The sequence below is a fragment of the Meriones unguiculatus genome, chromosome 6 (assembly GCF_030254825.1).
Source record: "Meriones unguiculatus strain TT.TT164.6M chromosome 6, Bangor_MerUng_6.1, whole genome shotgun sequence".
Taxonomy (NCBI): Eukaryota; Metazoa; Chordata; class Mammalia; order Rodentia; family Muridae; genus Meriones; species Meriones unguiculatus.
Window position 1 is genome coordinate 82,388,268 of NC_083354.1, and position 21,989 is coordinate 82,410,256.

The following is a 21,989-nucleotide window of genomic DNA, read 5'->3' on the forward strand; positions in this document are numbered from 1 at the left end:
AATCAAAGACAAAGCATTTAACTTTGAAAAGAAAATACAAAGAGAAATATAGTTCATATAGTTATATATTTTTTTATTAAATACCCTAACTTAGGCAAAAACCAGAATCACTACATCCATACATTAAATGCTTTGAGAGCTATTGTGTTTTCTGTTCTTACTTGTAAGTGTTATAATATTTGCAATGTACAGTCAATCACTGTGGGTATTCTATTATTAAAGTTCAGTTTTTCCGTTTCAAGCCTTCAGGGAAAGGAAAACTATCTGCTGAGGGTAAAGCCAGTGAGACAGTTACTTGTCTACTGTTCTCCGACAGATACATGTGAGTCTGATTCAACTTCCACCTTAGGAATGTGACACCAAGGAAGTAAAGGAGAATTCATGGACCGGAAGAACCATGGCCAAGTCTAGGCCTACTACTTAACTTGGTTCGGGTTCGTAACAACAAAACCCTTCTCTAAATTAAAACCTATCAAAAATTCTAGGGCATACTGGATACCTTGGCACCACTTCAGACCTACTGAATTGGATTTTTCTCTTTAAACTAGCGAAGAAGGAAGAACAAGAATTCTGTTGTTGGAAAGAATGTTAAGTGTCTTGGCATGTTGTGGACCTTAACAATACAGAAGTACTCAGGGTCCCGAGGTACCACACAAGCACCTCTTCCCACTGCGAAGGAAGACTTTTTAGGAAGCTTAATGAAATGAGTGTCTCATACTGGAGATGCCATCTCTTCTCAGGGTTAGATAACATCCCCTCATTCTGCACTTTAAACTGAGTCACCATTCCTTTCTGCTGTGTTTGGCCCACAGAGTTTTGAATCCTAATGCAGGATGAGAAGGAAATTCTTTCTCTTCTCTGACTCCACTGTGACCAACTGCTTCCATAAAACTATTATTGCAGGCATTCATTTTTCTATATTTATTTAGTGTGTACATGCATGTGCAAGTAATGTTCTCTCTTTGCGTCATCTGAGTTCTGGGGCTCAAAGCCAGGTCATCAGACTTGGCTTGTGTCTTACCAACTGAACCATTTCACTGTCCCCCAGGTAACACTTTTAGCTGTTTATACTTAGAAGTGATGTTTTTCTTTGTCAAAATCATCGAATTTCCTCTATTGTACAGAATGCAGGCAGCAGATACCTATACTACTGAAGTAATTACTTAGGCTCTTTTGGGGGAGTTATGGAAGAAGGCTATCATGCAGTTTTAGTGCCTACTGTTTATGCTAGAAAACACTAAGTCAGTGGGTATGCCTGTCTTACCAACTGAAGGCAACACCATGACATCACCATTATCTCTAAGGAGAAAAGGGCAAAACAGCAAAGTTCAGTGTCTCAAGACTCAGAAACAATTTTTTATAGCAGAAAGAAAACAAGAACACTGTTTAAAAATATGATAATGTATACTGAATAGACATGTTCTTTAGAAAAGTATTTAAATTTCATTCTTAATTCTCATTTTAAGATGGTGCCTGGCTAATGCTTTTTCTTTCTGTTTGTAATTTTTGTTGTAGTTCAAACAGCAAAACCCTTTCTCAGCTCCTCTACAGTCCATGCAGTCCACTCCCGGGAGAGGACACGGTGGCTCCTTCAGAAGTTGCAGAGAGGGCAGTCTGCTTTCTCAGCCGTGGGGGCCAATGGCAGAGGAAGGCCTGACCCATGCCCACCTCTGCTCTAGCCAACTACCTTCCTTCAGCTAAATGCCAAGGAAGTAAACGAGCAGCATGCGCACGTGCCAGTGGAAGTGTCTAGGGGGCGCTCAAACAGAACTACCAGTTTCCAGCCCCTCCTTTACCGTGTCCCTCTCCTCTGACCACTGCTCATCTCTTATTATCATTTAATTTGCTTCAGTCTTCAGAAGTATATTCATGTTTCTTTTATGGGTAAAAAGCAATAAGGCATGTGTACATTTTCCAAATCTCATTAAAAATGCAGCATATAAAGAGCACAAAAAGCTGCATAGTCACAGGTAAGTCATTTTCCATTATTTATTTGATAAAATGTGCAAACAATTACTTGGTACACAAATATAAATATTTATGCCAAGTTCTCAGGTTTTCTTTTTTACAAATGTGTTTTTTTATATTAATTTTTATTTTTTTAAATATTAATCACAGGTTATTTATTTTGTATCCCAGCCCTAGCCCCCTTCCTCATTCCTTCCCAATCCCACCCTCCCTCCCTCATCTCCTCCCTGTCCCTTTCCAAGCCCACTGCAAGGGGAGGTGCTCCTCCCCTTCTATCTGACCCTAGCTTATCAGGTATCTTCAGGACTGGCTGCAATGTCCTCCTCTGCAGCCTAGCAAGGCTGTTCCTCCCTCAGGGGGGTGGGGGGAGGTAAAGGAGCCAGTCATTGAATTCATGTCAGAAATACTTTCTGTTCCCCTTACTAGGGTACCCACTTGGATATTGAGCTACCATGGGCTACATCTGAGCAGGGGTTCTAGGTTATATCCATACATGGTCCTTGGTTGAAAAAACAGTCTCATAGAGGACCCCCGTGCCCTGATATATTATGTCCTTGTAGAGCTTCTGTCCTCTCTCGGTCATACTAACTTCCCCTTTTATCATATGATTCCCTGCACTCTACCAAAGGTTTGGTTATGAATCTCAGCATCTGCTTTGATACACTGCTAGGTAGAGTCTTTCAGATGCCCTCTGTGGTAGGCTCCTGCCCTGTTTCTTGTTTTCTCCTACTTTCCATTTCCATCCCATTTGTCTTTCTAAGTGAGGACTGATCATCTTACCCCTAGGTCCTTTCTAGTTTATCTTCTTTAGGTGCACATATTTTAGTATATTTATCCTATCTTATAGGACTATATAAGTGAGTATATACCATGTGTGTCTTTCTGCTCCTGGGTTAGGTTTTGTTTTTATATCAAACTCCTGAGCTTTATTAGAAAGGACTTTACTATTATACTTGCAAGATCTAGCAGTAGTCTGCTCTGCTTATTTTAAATTATGCTTTAAAATGCTGGCTTGTGAGCTTGGTGTGGTTGCACTGTCTCCCCTACCCCCCAAAAAACAACAAACAACAAACAAAGAAAACAATGGACAGACAAAACAGTCTACAAATAGTTTCCTCTGTTATTACTACTGACCCCTATGGCCTACAGATGCGGCTCAACTTTCACAGAACAGTGTCGGTGATAAAAGGATTTGGTATTGTTACTCTCTTAACTTTCCCCATCTTATGGAATAGGTACTTAGTACTGTTCACCTTGTATGAATGAGAAAACTGAGGCCTAATAAGATCACCTGCCCATAACTAGGCTTGAAAGCACTGGGGGCCAGAAGCTGGACTCTAACTCAGATAATTCAGACTGCAAAGACAAAAACTCTTATTATATACTGAACAGGCTACAGAGGGAGGCATAAGAAAGCCATTTGTGGGCGATGAGAACAACCAGCTTATCTAGCCAACGGGTCACCTAAAGGAGAGAGAACAGAGAAGGAGACTGGTCAGAGCTAATGAACTCACATACCACGTGACGGTCCTCACAGCAACACTTCTACGTAGGGAAGCTGGAGAACACTCCTTTCAGTTCACCCACGAGGGGAATGATTAAACGTTTGCATTCCAGGGACTAGTGCACAATTTACAACACTGAAACTAAGGAGGATAGTTGTACCTATTTGGCCTGTCTCCCTCCCCCAAAAGGAAACAATACATGCAGTTTTTAACTGGTTTTATTTTTTCTCTTAAAACTGCATTTCAAATTGTATGTTCACATGTATATATATATATATGTGTGTGTGTGTGTGTGTGTGTGTGTGTTCATGAAGAAAAACTATTTCATAGGGCATAGACAATTTTGTCTGCTGGGGGGTGCTTTGCTGGGACACTGGTTCTAGAAGCAGGAACCAATGAGGACTTATCTTTTTATCCACATATATTTCTGTGACTACTATGATTTTTTTCAAAATCCACTCTTAAGAGCTTTCTTTAGGTTTCACTTTACTGTCTTTTTGAGAGCACGTAGTTAGAACAACTTTCTCTGCTGTGCAACATATTTATTAATTATTTTGACCACCAGTATGTAGATCATACACTGACTGTGCCAAAGCCAACAGTAGAGTGCTCCACAATAAAGACAGCTTAGTATTAATCAAATAACCCCCCTAGGATGCTCATACCACCGTAGGATGCTCTTAAAGGCTATTTGCTAAAGCAGGTCCAATTACGATGAACATGACCTCCTACGGGGAAACAAACGGAAGACAATTGTGATATGCAGTCTGCATCAGGTGATGCCAACTCTCACTCACCTGTGGATTTGAAACGTGTTTACAGAATAAATCATCAATTTCCTACTAAGAACAAGACAGAATTTTAAAAAAGAGATTGTTTTTAAAATGAAGGGGAGCAGGGGCTGTCTCTGACATGAACTCAGTGGCTAGCTCTTTGATTACCTCCCCCAGACAATGCAGCCAGTTCTGATGAGACCTAATAGGCTAGGGTCAGATAGAAGGGGAGGAGGACCTCCCCTATCAGTGGACTAGGGCAGGGGCATTGGGGGGGAAGAGGGAGAAGGCTGCAAGCTGGGATACAGTAAATAAATTGTAATTAATTAATTAAAAAATGAAGAGGTACTTACTACATTTGTGTTCATAGGAATGGTACCACATACATAGGGCATGAGTTTCCATGTTTACAGTTAAATGAAAAGGGAACATGTGTGTAGACTTGTTTGGTAGTAACACGGCGGCTTACACAGATTGACACATAAAACAACTAAGACAAAGTAGTATTTAAAGGCTAAATTAAAGAAAGACAGGCAAGATGGATTTACAGTCTTAGTTTTATAAAAACAAACCATGATAAAAATATTGTATAAAAAAAATCTATTTAACCGTCAGCAGAGTGCAAGGAATCATATGAAAGATGGGGGATTAGTATGACATTGAGAGGACAGGAGCTCCACAAGGATCAAATATATCTGGGCACAAGGGTCTTATATGAGACTGTTTCTCCAACCAAGGACCATGTATGGATATAACCTAGAACCCCTGCTCTGATGTAGCCCGTGGCAGATCAGTGACCAAGTGGGTTTTCCTAGAAAGGGGAACAGGGACTATTTCTGACAGGAACTCAATGGCTGGCTCTTTGACACCCCCCCCCCCCCCGCTCCACCAAGGGAGGAGCAGCCCTGCTAGGCCACAGAGGAGGACTTTGCAGCCAGTCCTGAAGATACCTGATAAAACAGGGTCAGATGAAAGGGGAGGAGGCCCTCCCATATCAGTGGACTTGGAAAAAGGCAGGGAGGAGATGAGGGAGAAAGGGTGGGATTGGGAGGGAATGAGGGATCGGGATACAGCTGGGATACAGAGTTAATAAAATGTAACTAATAATAAAAATAAAAAAGTTTAAAAAATAAATAAAAATAATAATAAAATTATTTTTAAAAAGAAATGCAATAGTATCAAAAGCACACCTGGGAGAACCAACAGGAGCTTAGACTTTAAGCATAGATCCTCGCTGTCTTCTGGGCGTCTGCAGATGTGTCAGCTGAATGGGCTATTAGATGTCATGTCGACCCTTAGGTGACATAGTGAATGTCCTTGGTACTGCACGGACTGAGATGGTAATGGGGCACATACAAGAGCACTGGCCTACTTTGGGAAACTGGCCCAGAACCTGGGCTTGAAAGGGTCACTAAATGACCTCCTTTCACTCAAGGTCAAGGTCAGTAGCAGTTTCCCTGTAACCTGTTCCTTTGTTGTAGTTTGTCCAGTACAAGGTACCTCTCGGGGTGGTCAGTAATTAAAAAAAAAAAAAAAAAAAAACATGAAGTGGGGGGAGAGGGGGAATTGGATGTCAGAGAGTCTGAGGAAAGCAAAGACTACCTCTAACTTTTTTTCATTTTCATTACTATTCTTGATTTACTATGCAGGAGGGGACTTGATGCATGTTGGAGGTCAGACTACAGCCTGTGGGAATCAGTTCTCTTTCCACCTACGGAGGTTCCAGGGATTACACCCAGGCAGTCAGGCTTGGCGGCAAGACCTCTAGCCGAGGAACCATTTTGCCAAGCCTTCGTCCTCTTCTCAAACTATGGTATGACTGTCCCAACAAGATACGGCAGAATATATTATTATTATTATTATTATTATTATTATTATCATTATTATTATGTCTATATCATCATTTCTTTTCTAAAGCTATCATAGAGGAGGATGAACATTTTAAGTACAAGAGAAAAATGTGCTCCACCCATGAGGCAACAATGTCAGCAACAATCCTGGTGTGTTAAGTGTTCAAGTTCAATATTCTTTCCTATGCCACAATCTGCCAATTTAGAATGCCATCTTCTTTGTGGGTGTGCTTTGAGATGGGGTGTTGCTACACACACAAACCAGGCTGGCCTCAAAGCTGTAGTTGGGCTTCTGCTTCCCTCGAGAACGGAGATTACAGCACACACCATCACATCTGACTAGTGCATCTCCTTTAATAGGAAACAAAGCCAGGGAAGCACGAGGTCACACAGGTAAGATAAGAGAGTGGCGGTGGCACTAGAAACTCAGTTCATCTACTGGTAAGTACTTAGAAAAGACACTACTCTCTAGTTTAAAAAACAACAAAGGTAGAAAGCTGTATTAGGACAGAAAGATAAAAGCAAACAGTTTTTAAAAAAAAAAAAAATCAAAAAACTACACAACCACAATCTCCTTCGTAGGATATTAACATTAAATACCACGCAGCCACTTTGAGCATACAATGATTAATTTTTATCATAAAGCCATGTAGGAAAGTGTATGAAACACAATGAAATGAAAAAGACCGGGCAAGTACTACTATTTGACACATAGCACCCACACTCCATCTGTGTTCACACTGCCTGCGCTGGGCGTGGCTGGATGAAGCTCCACCCGACTGCACACTTGCAATTCAAGTAAGAAATAACAGGAATAAGACAAAATGTTTAATTCCTCAAGATAAAAGTATTTTCAAAAATAATTATAAAAAAAAAAAGAATTTTAGGAGAGAAGAGAGAGGCTGGTGGAACTGGGAGAAGACAGCAGAAGAGGGGCTATGGCCAGGATACAAAGTGAATTAATTGTAATAAATAATAAAAAATAAAAAAGAATTATTAAGTAAATTCAGAAGGAAATGGGAAAGACTATAACAAAAATGTTTGCAGTTAATTATGAGTTGAAGCATACTTTTCTTTCAAAAAAATGCAGATAGGCTAAACTATGTCATCATGCAGCTGACTAAAATCATTAAGTCAAAATCCTATGCTAGCCCTATTTATCTCTTAGTTAAAAGCAGTACTTCTCTTTAGAGAAAAATTAGGTCACCCCTAAATTCGTGTTCAAGTTATTTTTCTCAAATGAAAAAAAAAAAAATACAGCCCAAATCACACAAGAAAATGGATTTAATTTCAAAGAAAGAATTTTTATGCAGACGTTTGAAGGCAGGTGCGGACACACGGTCAGACAACTGCAGCACGTTTAGTCGCACCCTCTGCCACGTCATCAATCTAACAGTTCAAGTCAGGCCCTCCCAGGAACTTAGGCCAGGGCCTGTTTCCCACCCCTGTGGACCACTATCATACCAGAGTGGAAGGCAGTACACAGCTTCTCTAAATGGCCCACTTCCAGGCCTAAATCCAACAAGAAATTAGTAGCGAGAAGGCTGGTAGTGACCACCACTCAGGTTCTCGGCTCTCAGGTAGCAGTTCTCATACACAAGCTCTGAAAATCAGACTCCATGCTAGCCTGCAGTGCTCATCATAGTTCCCTCTTAAACACTGCTGCTTTGATATCAGAAATTCTGAAACAAATGTCATGTGAACGCAGTCCTGCAAGCAATCACAGTTTACATTATTTTATTAGGAATACAATTTCAACATAGTAATGGACTAAAAAAAATCTTTTAGATAAGAAACTTTGGGACCTGTTAACCTTCAAAGCAAGACAAATGCATATATAATTAGAATATAAATATGTAAGTAAAATACGTAATTATTAATAGGACCTTCAGTTAAACTATAAAATTCAGAGAACAAAGTGACTTTAATGGGCTATTTGAACTAAGAAAAAATAAAACAGAAAAAAGAACTACTTCCTATTTGTCAATGTCCGCTGAAAACTTTATGAAGCCCTAAATCAGTGGTTCTTAACATTCCTAATGCTGCAACTCTTTAATGGTTCCTCATGTTGTGGTGGCCCCAACCATAAAATTATTTCATTGCTACTTCATAACTGTAATTTTGCTACAGTTATGAATTGTAATATCTGATACGAGATCCCAAGGGGCTGCGACCCACACGCTGAGAACCACTGCTCCCCGAGAAATCTCTGTGATGACTGTTGGCTGGTGTGAATTTTCACAAGGCAGCAAGAGGTGAGTAAGTAGGGAGAAGCCTACTTGAGCAGCTCTTGAGTGCCAGTGCCGTCTGTGGGCCGGAGGCGCTTCTGCAGCAGTTGTTAATGCTCCTGCTATTTAACAGGGGTGGCCGCTTCCAAGCGAGGAGCTCCACACCCCTCACATCAGCTTCTCAACAAAGCGGAGCCTGACATGGGGAGCACCGCAAGAAACGTGACTGCATGAATTTGCCTCTAACATAAAACCATGTATTATACAGTACCAGAAGATTTCTGAGAAAATGTTCATAACAGCTCTACTGTAAACAAGGCCCATCAACAGTGGAATGGAAAATAAATAGTGGCATTCTCACACCCAGAATACTACACAGTAATGCAATGCTGTCTGGTATCACCAGCCACACATGGCTACAGACTTGGAGGTGAATCTCGTGTGATTTGGGGTGTTGTAAGGATAAAGACAGGCACCAAATTAATTGAGAAGAAATATCTTGCCAGCTCACATACACACACACACACACACACCAGTGCACGCGTGCACACACGCACTATTTACAGCATCATGACACATAAACTTAACATTTTGAGCTATTGAAATTGCTTGTTATTTTACAACATATCACAACAGTATCAAATCTTATGGATTTATTGAGAGAAATATACTGAATTTTACTTATAAAATAGCAAAAATCTGAAAATGAGGGTGATAGTGATCTAAAAAATATAAACTATATAAATATTTTGTTGAACCAATATTAGATGAATCAGAAAATGGTATTAAAATTATTTTGCCTTTTATTTTTTGAATTTACATTTATATGTATTGTGGATCATACTGTATTTCCCTGCATGAACAGGAAAACGTCTGATAAATGACAACAAATGAATTACACATGAAACAAGGACAAATTCTACTATTAAGAATTTAAGTAAGATGTAAAGAAATCATATTGTATGATATATAGAGTTTAAACACAGATCAAGCTAAGATAGCATTTAATAATGAAAGAATGCTTCCACCTCCCAAGGAGTGATTACAGAACAAATCAGGGGGAACCCGTGGGAGCGGGGCAGCTCAGACTGCCTTCTGCTTGGCCTAGGTGCTGGTTTGATGTGCTTGTTGACTATATGCAGACTTTATAGAGAGAGTGGCATGTCAGTTTTAAATGATGTAACACTGTTTTCCATAAACATCTCTACCTGTGCTATGAGCTAACGACTGAGAAAACTAAAGGAATAAGGTTGGATGACTTGTTCTATACCTCAAAATAATATATCATATAAATTTATATTATATAATAAAATAAACTTAATATCAAGTCCTTTAGCCAAGACTGTGATACTTTCCTCAATGTATTTTTAATTACTTACTTATTTCTAAATGTGCCATACCCATGGAAACCACAGTTGTTATTCCTCAGGTGCTAGGAACCAGGGTTTTTTGTTTGTTTGTGTGTGTATGTTTGTTTTTGAGGCAGTCTCTCTCACTGACCTGAAACTTGGTGAGTAGACAAGGCAGGCTAAACAGCAAGCCCCAAAGATCCTCCTGCCTTTGCCTCCCCAGCACACTGATTACAAGTGTGCTATCATGCTTGGCTTTTTAAACATGGATTCTGGGAGTACAATTTAAGTCTTCTTGCTTGCAAGGCTAGCACTTTTAGGGGCTAAGCCATCTCCTCAGGCTAGTATTATTTATAATTTATTAGTATATTGTAAGGAAAAAAATGTTCGTGGATATATTTCTGAACTGTTCCACATATTCTTTGAGTTAAAAGAAAAACTGTTTTGGTTTTAACTCTACATTACATATAACAAACTCTAAATCAGTTGTAATATCTTTCTAAGTTTACTTTCTTTTATGAGGTACCTCACAAAAAATTTTCCTGCACTAGAAAGTAAATGTTAAGTGAAAAATTAAAATATGTGCATATTCATTTGCTAAAAGGTATAAATTAAACGACAAGTGTTTTGTAAAACTAATATCTAATATTAAATAAAAATGTTACTAAACCAGATGAAGTATAAGACACAAGAGATTTTTCTGAGCATAACAGGGTTGCTACTGTCAGATGTGCTATGGCATGCATGTAATACCAGGGAGGGTGGAGGCAGAGGCAGGAGGCTGAGGAAGGACAAGTTTGAGTTCAAGGCAAGCCTGAGCCACACCTAACGAGACCCCATTTCCTAGCTTTCCCCCAAAGAGCTGGCCTTCTAGCACAAAATACTTCAAAAGAAATGTTGTAGGATATAAAACTAAGTTACTCTCTATCAAAGAGCATTATCGATGACCTAATTTTCACACTTAATTCATTTTATGCATAATTGAACAGATAAATAAAAAAATCTAGAGAAAAATTACATCATCTGTCATACTCACCGTGAACTTGGTTGATTTCTGAATTCTGGGAAAGAATTTCATCTGCTAACTTCTGAGCAGTTGGCAAGACTTCTGTGTGGTGCACTGTGATCAAATACTGAACAAACTTCTGTAGCTGGTCTCTGTTCATCTGAAAGAGAGTCTCTGAAATGGGAAGATGCAGTTTGACCTGATCTGGCTTGCGAATGCGGTATAAAGACAGTGCCACAACATGGGCACAATAAAATATGTCCTTGTTTCCACAGCTGCAGGTCACTGAGGTAATCTTGCAACGATCAAAGCTGATGGCCACGTTGCAAACGGTTTCTGGCTCCGATTGTATTGCAGGTTCTGTCACTGTGCCGCTCAAGTGGAAACCTAGGTGACAAGAAAGAGAGAATTCAGCTTCTGCACTCAGATGCTATGGCAAGTCCTAACTCATATAAACAGGTGGCTCTGGACAGCACAGAGAAGAAAAAACAAGTGGAAATATTCAAGCTAATAATACCACCAATTTTTCTAACAGGGCTGAAAAGACAAATGTTAATCAATGGCACCTGGGTACCTGGCAAAGCAAAATTAAAACACTGATTGAAGTGCATCTTGATCACACCTACAGAAAGCAGTTACTTCACAGCATCATTACTGTACCGGTGAGATTCACGACCAAGGTCCAGATCAGAGGAACACTGTGGTCCTCCCTCTCATATGTGTAAAATTTAAAGTATAAGTCACCTGGCTTACTGAGCTTTTATTCTCAGCCAAACTGTCCCCTCCCTTCTCATTTGTTCTAGTCTGCATGAAGCTACCAATCAACACTGCAAAGGGAGAGGAGGTCCTTTTCACAGAAACTTCTTAATGTACTACTTTTCCATCATACATGTATATGTAGATAAATATATGTGTGTGTACACATACACATATATATGTCCCCCTCCCCCAATCGCAGTATCCATTAACAGCAACTACAGGGAGAGCTGTAAACCCTACAGAAGCTGTTCATGTATCACTCTGAGTAACTCTTGTGGTGACATCTTAACCTAGCAGAGAGGAAAGCTTAGATACATGTAAACCCCCCCACACAATGCGATATCACCAATAAGAAAGAGGCATTGGAGGCAATGCACCTTCAGGTTAGAACCAGACAGGGATCTTCTATGTGTTCCATCAACAATGGCCAGCTGGACACTGCTTACAATGATCCAGAAGTACAATGCCTGACCCACTGAGCAGGCCATTTGCCCTTGGAGAGTTCTAGCTAGCCAACTGCAAATGCCTCCAACAACCACTGTATTTGTTACTACTTGGCTGGTAAACAAACCTATACTTTTCCCTAAATGCATAGGAAAGCTACCCTGAAGTTTGGGGGGGATGAGGAGAGGCAAGGGATAAACATCCATTTGGCCAGCCACTTACCCCAAAAGCCACATTCATTGATGAGGGATAAACCTGAAGGAGATCCCTTTGGGAGCTTAAAGGGCTCAGATTTACATCATGATTTCAAATGCTTGACAGAAACTTGAGTGCTAAATAATGAAGCCCTCCCTCATCTCTTGGCCTTCTGGTTCCCCTTCACAGACCACATGGAAACTGGAGAAGTGCTGCATGTGTCTTGGAAGTGACTGGCAGACACCACCAACAATTAATAATAGGCCGTCAGGGCCCCACTTGAGTCACTCAGACCACTACGCCAAAGAACAGAAACTTCCTGGAGGGAGGTAATTTCATTTTGACAAGATAAATGTAACGATTTTTTTAACCAAATAAAACAATTTTTAAAAGGGTATTCCATAAACACAAATTATTGTTTCACAATAGTAAAGTTTGAAAATTGTCATATAATAGTTATTTGGGTTTTTCCCCATAAATATAATCCACTTAAAAACAGACATTCTAGTTTAAACCTCTATCCCTCTAATCAAGACTTCTCTAAGGAAAAAAGGCACAATTAATTAGAGAAATGGTACATAGAAAATTTTCTCTTCATTCTTATGTTTTTACCCATTAAAAATTAATACATAAACCCAAGTCACCTGAGAAAAATGTCAAAAATAAAAAAAAAATTAATCTTGCCTTCATCAGTACATACCAGATAAACTATATGTAATAATAAAAAAATGTATGGATGGGCAGAAATAAGACAAAAATAAATAAAGGTGTGAATCAGAAGGAAGGCCTCAACCATATTAAGATTGTTTCTACATGTCACATATTTGCATGTATGGAAGCCAAGATACCACAGCATGTAGAGTTGTAAATTGACCATGTATAAAATGCATATCTTCCCACTTAACATAATCACCTTTCTTCTTGTCCACCACATGAGACTTTGTCCCTCCATCAAAATGATATTGCAGAATTCCAACAGGGGCAAAGCCCATGACTGAGGGATCAAAAGAGCAAGACTGGGCAGTAAACAGACTGAGGGCTGGGGGGATAGAACATTCCTAGCATGTTCCAGGCCCTGAGATCAATCTTCAGCACCAAGTGTAAGGGGCGCGCGCACACACACACACACACACACACACTCATCAGCATAATCAAGCATCAACAAGGTAATAAAATAGGTACTCTATTATTAAAGAAAAAAGGTCCTTAAGAAAACTGATGAAGTGTGCAAACAGCCAGTACAAAAACAATCTTTTTCATGTAAGTTGCACACTACAAGTTAGAAAGGGGCATACTGAATCCATGTGGCACTGTCAGTGTCCTGTATTATCCAACTGCCACAGGAAACTGATTATTCTTCTATTCACATTTTTAAGTCAACTTTAAAATAATTTAACCTCCAAAACAACGTAATCCAAAAGCTATGAGTTCACAAAATACAAAACGTCACAAAATTTCATTAAGAGCTCATCACAGGTATGGTATTTCATAAATGTTCTCCCCAGCCCCCTAATTTTAACATCATCTTTTAAGTCCTCAAATTCCTTTAAAATTCCCAGCCTTCTCTAATGGAAACACTTCTAAAGGGTAATAATCTAATGTTGGTTGGCTCAGGCCCTGCCACCCTACCCAACGGAGCCCAGGACACAGGGAGACATCCCTCCTGCTCATTTCAGGAGCAGTGTTAGAAAAGAAAGCCACGTGTCCCTCCACCACACCAAGAGGGCTGAAGACATCCTCACCCTCCATTTCTCCTCTGTGGGTATCACTTAGGTGCTGAGTGAACTGAAACAAGACAACTTCTAAGAACAGATTTTGTTCTCCTGCAGCTCAGACCAACCACAATGACTCTGCTTTAGAACAAGCCTTGAGTAGAGAAAGGAGGGTAATCCTGTACTATCTGTGAAATATTTTCAAATAACTAAACGTGAAGAAATTACAGGGTACAGGGAGGAAACAGAAAACACAATGTAAGGCATCACTAAGAGACTGAAACGAGCAGACAAAAGATCAGAGAAAAAGAACAAAACTGACAAAATTCTACATTCAAACAGCAACAGTGGAAAAGAAAAGCTAACTAGCATAACCACAATGAGTGGGTGGGGGAACATGCCTAGTCCACATTTGAAAAAGCCAAGACCCTTAGTAGAGAGGGGAAAAAAAGTGGCAGGTGTGTCTTATACTCTCTCTGCACCAGCATAAAGCTACGAAAGACAAAAACTTCTCAGGTCAGACCCTTCTTCATGCTTCACACACCTAGCAAGCGACACTCCTCATGCCACACACATCTGACAAATGGACCCCTCACACTGTACACAGACAGCAAATTGAACTCACACCACATACATATGTAAATCTCCAATTTTCAAGAAAGAAGCAACTCCAACACTTCCTCTCTTTTTTTATTGTACTTTTAGTATTATTTTCACTTCATTGTATGCTAAACATGCAACTTAAGATTTTGTTCGTACTTTTTTTATTGTTCGTACTTTTATTTCCCTTCACTCGTTCATCTAATTTTGCGTGTTATTTTTCAGCATTGTAATCTTTTTCCTTCTTCCCCTCATCATTCTCTTTTATCCACTTTGTTTCCCTGGGTTTTCTTTCTAATAGTTTGTCGGTTGGTTATTTTTGTTGTTTTGGTTTGGTTTTTTATTTTCTTTTTCAAGGCAAGATTTCTCTGTTTTTCAAGGTTTTTCTTTAGCTGTCCTAGAACTCTGGCCTGGAATTCAGAGATCTGCCTGCCTCTGCCTCCAAGCGCTGGATTAAAAGCGTGAGCCACCCCAGCCCAGCTCTTATAGTATTTTTACTTCAGCTGAAGACTTCAGGTCATACTACTGAGCCAAGTAACAAAAACTGTATGACACTAGAAAAAGATGCATGGACAAATGGAGTAGAAGATCTAGAAATCAGCTCACACAGTCATCTGATTTGGGTTAAATGTCAACAATATACATCAAGAAAAAAGCCAGCCTCTCTAACCAACGGCACTTGGCACACTAGATACTCACACAACAAATAATGAAACTACTCCACTTCTCTGACAATCAACACAATGTGGATTGAAGGTTCCTGTGGGGAGCGGATGAAGCCTGGGTGAATGTGCTTTGCTCACATTAACTCTGTCGGGGCAAGGACAGAGAAGCATGGGGATGGCAAAGCCTTCCATGGGTCAGGTGCAGAGAAAGGGCAAAGCCTTCCTCTAGTCCAAGCACAATGTTGTAGAAGATTGACCTTTACTTAAACCAGTGATGGAGAAAATATCAACCCTAGCTTCCTTTTTCTGATGAGTACTACCGGAAACTGCTTCCCCACAGAAAGCTCCTCCTGACATTACTTTACATAAGCCACCTCCTACCTTGATGTATATAAACTCACAGCCTTCGGCAGCCATATGCAATAAACTCGCCTCCCTGCACAGCAGTACACATCACCACATGCTGTGAGTTATGGACTGCTGGTGCATGTCCGTCAGAGGGAGTGGCCCATCCAGCCTCAGCTCTTCCGTACGTGTTGTATGTGTGGCTGCCCTTTCTTCATTCTCTCTTCACTTTACACATCTCCTCGGGCAAAGTCCAAAGTCATGCAAGTCACAGGTGACCTTAGTTCTTAGACCTAAATCTTGGAAAGTGCCAGAGGAAAATGCTTTAAGACAAGCAACAGAGAAGAAATAATCCTAGGGAATAACAAATGGGATTACACAAAACTAAAGCACTTCTGCTGAGGAAGTGACCACCAGTGAGAAAGGAACAGCTTGTGAAATAGGGAAATTTTCCTGTCATGAGGCAAGGAATTAACAGCTAGGATATTTATGGAACTACAAAAACTAAACAAAAATACAGTTGATAATGGGCTAATGAACTGAAATGACAGTTCTCAAAAAAGAATATGAATGATAATAACTGAACAAGTGTTAAACACCATTAACCATCAGAGAAATACGATTAGAGAAACTGCTTTAAATACCCATATCTCATCCCAGTCAGAATTACTGTCATCAAGAAAACACAGAACAAATGCTGGCAGATGTGGGAAAAAGCAACCTCTGTGCATGGCTGGCGGAAATGTAAACTGGTGCAGCCCCTCAGGACAGAGTATGAAGGCTCCTCAAAAGTCAAAGACAAAGTACCATATGGCCCAGTTAGACTATTCCTGGGGTCATACCCAAAGTCAACACAGCACAACAGACACCTGCACACTCATGTTTATTTCTGTGATATTCACAATAGAAATGACAAGAAGAACTGACCTCAAGTCCATCAACAGGTAAATGGCAAAAGAAAAAGTTGGTAAAAATACAGAATTGAATTTTATTTAGCCATTAAAGAATAAAATAACATCAGCCTGGAGGTGGTGAACACCTTTAATCCCAGCACTTGGGAGGCAGAAGCAGGTGAATCTCTGAGTTCGAAGCCAGCCTGGTCTACAGAGTGAGTTCCAGAAGAACCAAGGCTACACAGAGAAACCCTGTCTTAAAAAAACAATAAACAAACAAACAAAGGCATTTGCAGAAAAAAAAATGGATAGATGGAACTGGAGATCATTTGTAAATGAAGTAAAAGCTTCAGAAAGAAGCTGTATGTATGTGTTTTGACTCATACATACAGAATTGTGTGTGTGTGTGTGTGTGTGTGTGTGTGTATGTGTCTAAGCAATATTAAGGGAGGAAATGAAGAAACTGACAGTAACCAAAGAGATCTGATCTGAGAGCAAGGGACACTTGTTTTAGGGGCAGATGGAGGCCAGCAAGAAGAGAGTGGGAGGATAGCTGTGAGCGAAGCGGTTAAGGACTAAGTATAATGATATATATGCATGAAAATTTAAAAAACACCTTAGGAATGTTTGTTTGCCTCTGCAAGATGTAATGTACTAGGAAGTTCATCATGAAGAGCAGGACTCAGGGAGCACACTGCAGGCCAGGAATACAGACTTTGGCCCACTCGGGTTCTGCTCCTTAAATGCTGTCTGCCTTGGCTGTATTATTCAGCCCTTTTGAGTCTCACTTTATTTGTGCAAGTACGTGGCTAGAAACATGTGTTGCAAGGTTGTTTGGGGGAGTAAAATGAAATAACATGTGTAAAGCACCTGGCACATAGTAAAAGTGCTCATTAAATTTTATTTCCCTTTCCTTCCCATCCCAGCTGGAGAAACAGAGGGGCGTGGATGCTTTCCCTTCATCCAGAAGACTTTCTTTTTCTAAGCTACTGGAATTATGGAGGAGGAGGCTGCTCTCATGGGGTGGCTTGAAAAATAAAGAGAAATCACAAAGGTCTTTTGAGGCAAGTGGCTAGGAAAAACACTAGAAGAATCATTGTTATTTGGGAACAAACTGAAAAACTTAAGTCACTTATATCTTGGTTCATCTCAGCTCTTCCCCCTTCTTATTAAACAGTGTGTTAATTTCACATGCAGAGAAACAAACACAAACAAAAAACCATTATGCAGAGCTTTTTTAAAGTAACCATAAGTTTGTAAATGTTGTAATATGGTGATTTTTAATGTGATACTAACCCCACCCTCACCCCCACCCCTGGCATTCTCAAGTGCCTGTCAGAGCCACCATGATAATGAAATCTTTCATAATTATACCTAGACACTAGTGACCTTTTACACTGTGTCTCTCCTGAGTGCATTCAAGAGACTGACATGATGTGGGCTCCTGTTAACAGAGACAGATAAAGAAAAGAGCTGGATTTTCCTAAGGGCAAACACTAGAGAGATTTGCACAAACATAAATTATGTCACTCATTTCAGTAAAATATTTTTTTGAGACTTACAAGAGTTTTTTTTTAAAAAAACAAAGATTTCTATCAACATAAACTTACTATTATTGAATAAACACGTACTACAATTATTAATAGTTTTAACTTGAAATACAGTGTCTATTGTTGGAATAGAACACCATGAGCAAACACAGCTTGAGGAGGAAAGGGGTTCTTCATCTTCCTTACTCTTGGCTCAAGCTTCCCTACTCTTACAGGGAGGCAGGGCGGGAACTCGAGGCAGGGGTCTGGGGCAGAAACTGAAGCAGAGACCATAGGAGAACACCTGCCTATTGGCTTGTTCAGTTTGTTTTCTTATACACAATTTGTGACCACCAGTCCAAGGGGTGGTACGGCCCACAGTGAGCAGGACCTTTCCAAAGCAACCATCAGCCAAGAAAATGCCCCACAGGCTTGCCTACAGGCCAATCTTATGAAGGCTTTTTCTCAGTTGAAGTTCCCTCTTCTCAGATGACCCTAGCTTCTACTCAGTTGGCAAAACAAACAAACAAACAAACAAACAAACAAACAAACACTGGACACAAAGTAAGTGCCAATAGTTATAATGCCAATATGCAAAAGCACTAGGAATTTTTCATAACAGAGCCAAAAGCTCTAAAATTGTTGTAATGCTCTATAGAAACAGTTCAACCGTACTTTGCACAATATTATTTGCATCTGGATTTTAAAGTGACAGACCTAACACTATACTCAGCAGAGAAACACGGAAGGGACAAAATTTTCACACATGAACACATTCAATGTGTTCATCTATATGAAGTCTTAACAAAAGATGAAGTTTCCTTAAAAGAAAACTCTAATTCTTCACTGACAATAAAAATTAAGCTTTTCTTGAAAAATGTCTGTTTTCATGAGTAAGGATAAGTATTGAGTTGATTTTAAAAGGGACACCCATGACACCAAGAAAGGATAGCTGTTTCAGAACACACCAGTAAGCTCTAAAGGATGGCCCTCTTTTGAGCATCAGACTGTATATGCTCAACTAACTGAAAAACGGTTACAAACTCAAAGCATTAGAAAATTTCTAAGCTAGAATAAATTGGCATGCATGCAATAAACACTCAGGCCTGAAACCATTCCTTTCACGGCACATTCTTTTCAGAGAAATATGAGCCCTGTGCATGAAGTGCTCAAGTAACATATTCTTTGTTAAGAGACTTGAACAGAAGCAGTGGTGTAGTGCTTACACAAATACATCTTTCACCCTTTTCTAAATAAAAAGAACCCCTAGGGAAATTAAAGGCAGGAAGTAAGGCAATGCAATGTTTTGGCTGAAAGGGTGGCCAGGGTTGGGAGAGGGGTTTTTCTGTCTTCTTAAAAGCTAGGTCTAAGAGTGCACAAGTGTTAGTGTGTAACGCTCTCACAATAGTGTCTCTATTTGTTACCAAGCATATTAGTGTGGCTAAATGTGTCATACTAGTATTGATTCATGACTGGTAAAAAAAAAAAAAGATGAGGTAATCCTTACCCTGCAAACCTAACAGTAAACCTTTACTACTCAAAACTATCATACACAATCCAGTAACTTACACTGCAGTGATCAGTGTGAAAACAAAATGTTTCAATTCAACTCATGCACATTTCCCCAGATCAGCAGCACAGACACTATGGGGCCCAAGATGGAGACAATAAATGCAATTTTACAGCCAACTTATCTAAAACATCATATTCCTTCTTTAGCCACATAATTTTCTCAAAGGAAAATCCTAAATTAAAGAGACTGCATCCTGTGAGCTGCCTAATTAAATCCTCTAGCCCTAATTTCTAATACTAAGCTTAAACAGCTTATAGAAAGGCATTAGGAGACCTTGCTGGTAATTGCTAATGAAGTAGTTTCCATCCTTTTGAAAAATTATTTTTTAGAGGAAAAGTTTTATTTTAGATCCAACTTAAGAATGGCTATCTGAAACAGACTCACTTGTACACTTCATTAATATTTGAGAAAGACAATGGAAAATTAATGCAAAAGCCAGACTGTGAGGCACAGCACACCATATCAACAACATAAAAATTTACAGTGCATGCCCTGGACTGCTCCAGCCAAGCGTTCTCAGCAGCATTCTGCACATTATTGGTTTTGCTTCCTCACTAATGTGAATTCTTATACCATTTCATACAAAGATCCAGTTAATCAGAATGCCTATGTGTTAGCCAGGAGTGGCATTAGTTACTTAAAACTCTTTCTTTAAAGAGAAGAAACACACCAATTTGGCTATTTGTAACAGGCATTAAGAGGAGGCAGGAGTTTAAGCAGAGAAGTGCAGAGGCAAAACAGAACTAAGAAACTGCATCAGCCTGTGTCAGCTAAACCCTGCTGTATGGAACCACGACCCTACCTCTTACCAAGTACTTTTTCAGGGGTGTATTTGAGGGGCAACAACCACTGCTCAGCAGAAGCTGAACAGCCAGGAGGGGGCTCTAATGATCAAATGGGAGTCAGAATTTCCACTCTGCAAGGTGCTTAGCAATGTAAATGTGATCTCTCCTCTGATGCCAGCCTTTTCTAATACAAGCAAGCCAGTTCTGGCCTTTTGCCCTTCTAAAGAGGGGCAGCCAAGCAGTCCTTCCCCTCAAGTTCCAGCACACCTGCAGAGGCCTCACAGGCCCATGCCTTTCATTACCCCTGCCTTTTTGACTCCCTCAGGCCTCTCCCCTGGGTCTCCAACGTCTGAAGTGCAGATGAAGTTTATTAGTGCCTTTGTTGCCCAAACAGCACATATTTGCACATCTGCACACCTTTGTCCTGCCTCCCAGGACCCAGAGGCTAACCGGGCAGGTCACAGAAGACCCTAACCTGTTTGTTTCCTGTTTTGCTTGCAGCTCTCAGAAATGCTTGACTGTTTCCTTCAGCAGCAGTAGTAGAGGGGAAATAGAGGAGACAGTTCTGTTTACCAAGCAAGGGAGAATGTGGCCTCAAAGCTGGGAGTAAAGGATGCAAGCCAGATTCACTTCTCAAAGTTCTGGCCTAACTTCAACCTCAGCACGAGGCCCATAGTTTGGACCTACCCCAGCTTCCAACCCCATTTATCAGTTTCATAATCAGAACAAAGTGCAAGCATAAGAATCCTTTTTCGATGGGCTATTTGAAAACTCTGAGATATAGTGGATCAGCATATTTTACATCAGTAATTCTCAACCTGTGGGTCACAACCCCCTTTGGGGGTGAAATGACCCTTTCCAGGGAGTTACATATCCTATATTTACTTTACAATTCATAACAGTAGCAAAAGTCAAGTTATGAGGTAGTAAGGAAAGTAATTTTATGGTTGGGGGTCACCACAACATGAGGAACTATATTTAAGAGTCCCAGCATTAGGAAGGTTTCTCACCACTGCTTTAGATGAAGCAGACCCCTTAAGAATTAAAAGAAAAAAAAAAAAAAAAAAAAGGAGTTTCTGTAATCTAAATGACAAGCTTCCATAAACACAACCCTTCTGCACCAACAAATGATCTTAAAAGCAGAGAGAAGACTCACAGATGCAGATCCTCATACATAAACATTACTAAGGTTCAGGACTCTTGGAAACCGTACCATGTTTTCATTTCAAGGATCCAGCATAGCTCTAAAAACAGGATAGGCCTTGGACAAAATATCAAATGAAAGAAGTTATGGGGTCTTCTAAGCAATATGCCTCACATTACTAAAAAGCTCAAATGTGTTGGCCTCCAGTCCAGGATACTTTAAATTAACTTAAGACTATTTTAAGATTCCAGCCATTTTTTTATACACCAACTTAAACTTGAAGCTTGGACACAGCAGAGGTCTATGGTCTCCACATCATAGAAGACCTTCTCAGAGAAGGTACTGACAGAAGGGACTGCTCAGGAGAGACCTCGAAGAAATTCTGGGCGTGTGAAATCTACAGACTGGTGGTCCTCAATTGGAGTGCATGTGGATCACGTGGAGAAGTTATGATGACCAGGCCCACACATTCCAAGTCTCCGGTCCACAACCAAGGGTGCTCACTGCTCCTGGGCTGGGAACCAGAACCACTGACCTGGATGATTCCAATTACAACCCAAACAAGGCTCTTCTCTTCAAAATACTGGAGTAAACACAGCAAATGGGACAAAAGAAGAATACATACTTCTTTATACAAGGAGTTTTTATGGGGGCTGGGCTTGTGGC

General features: G+C 40.1%; 1 protein-coding gene across 1 annotated transcript in view; it reads right to left on the reverse strand.

Annotated features, from left to right (window-relative positions):
* The window catches only part of Zswim6 (zinc finger SWIM-type containing 6), a 163,355-nt gene that overhangs the window by 50,879 nt on the left and 90,487 nt on the right, over positions 1-21,989 (reverse strand). The window contains exon 2 of the mRNA XM_021632755.2: positions 10,710-11,066. Coding sequence (XP_021488430.2) covers positions 10,710-11,066 — 357 coding nt within the window. The remainder of the gene's footprint in view (positions 1-10,709; positions 11,067-21,989) is intronic.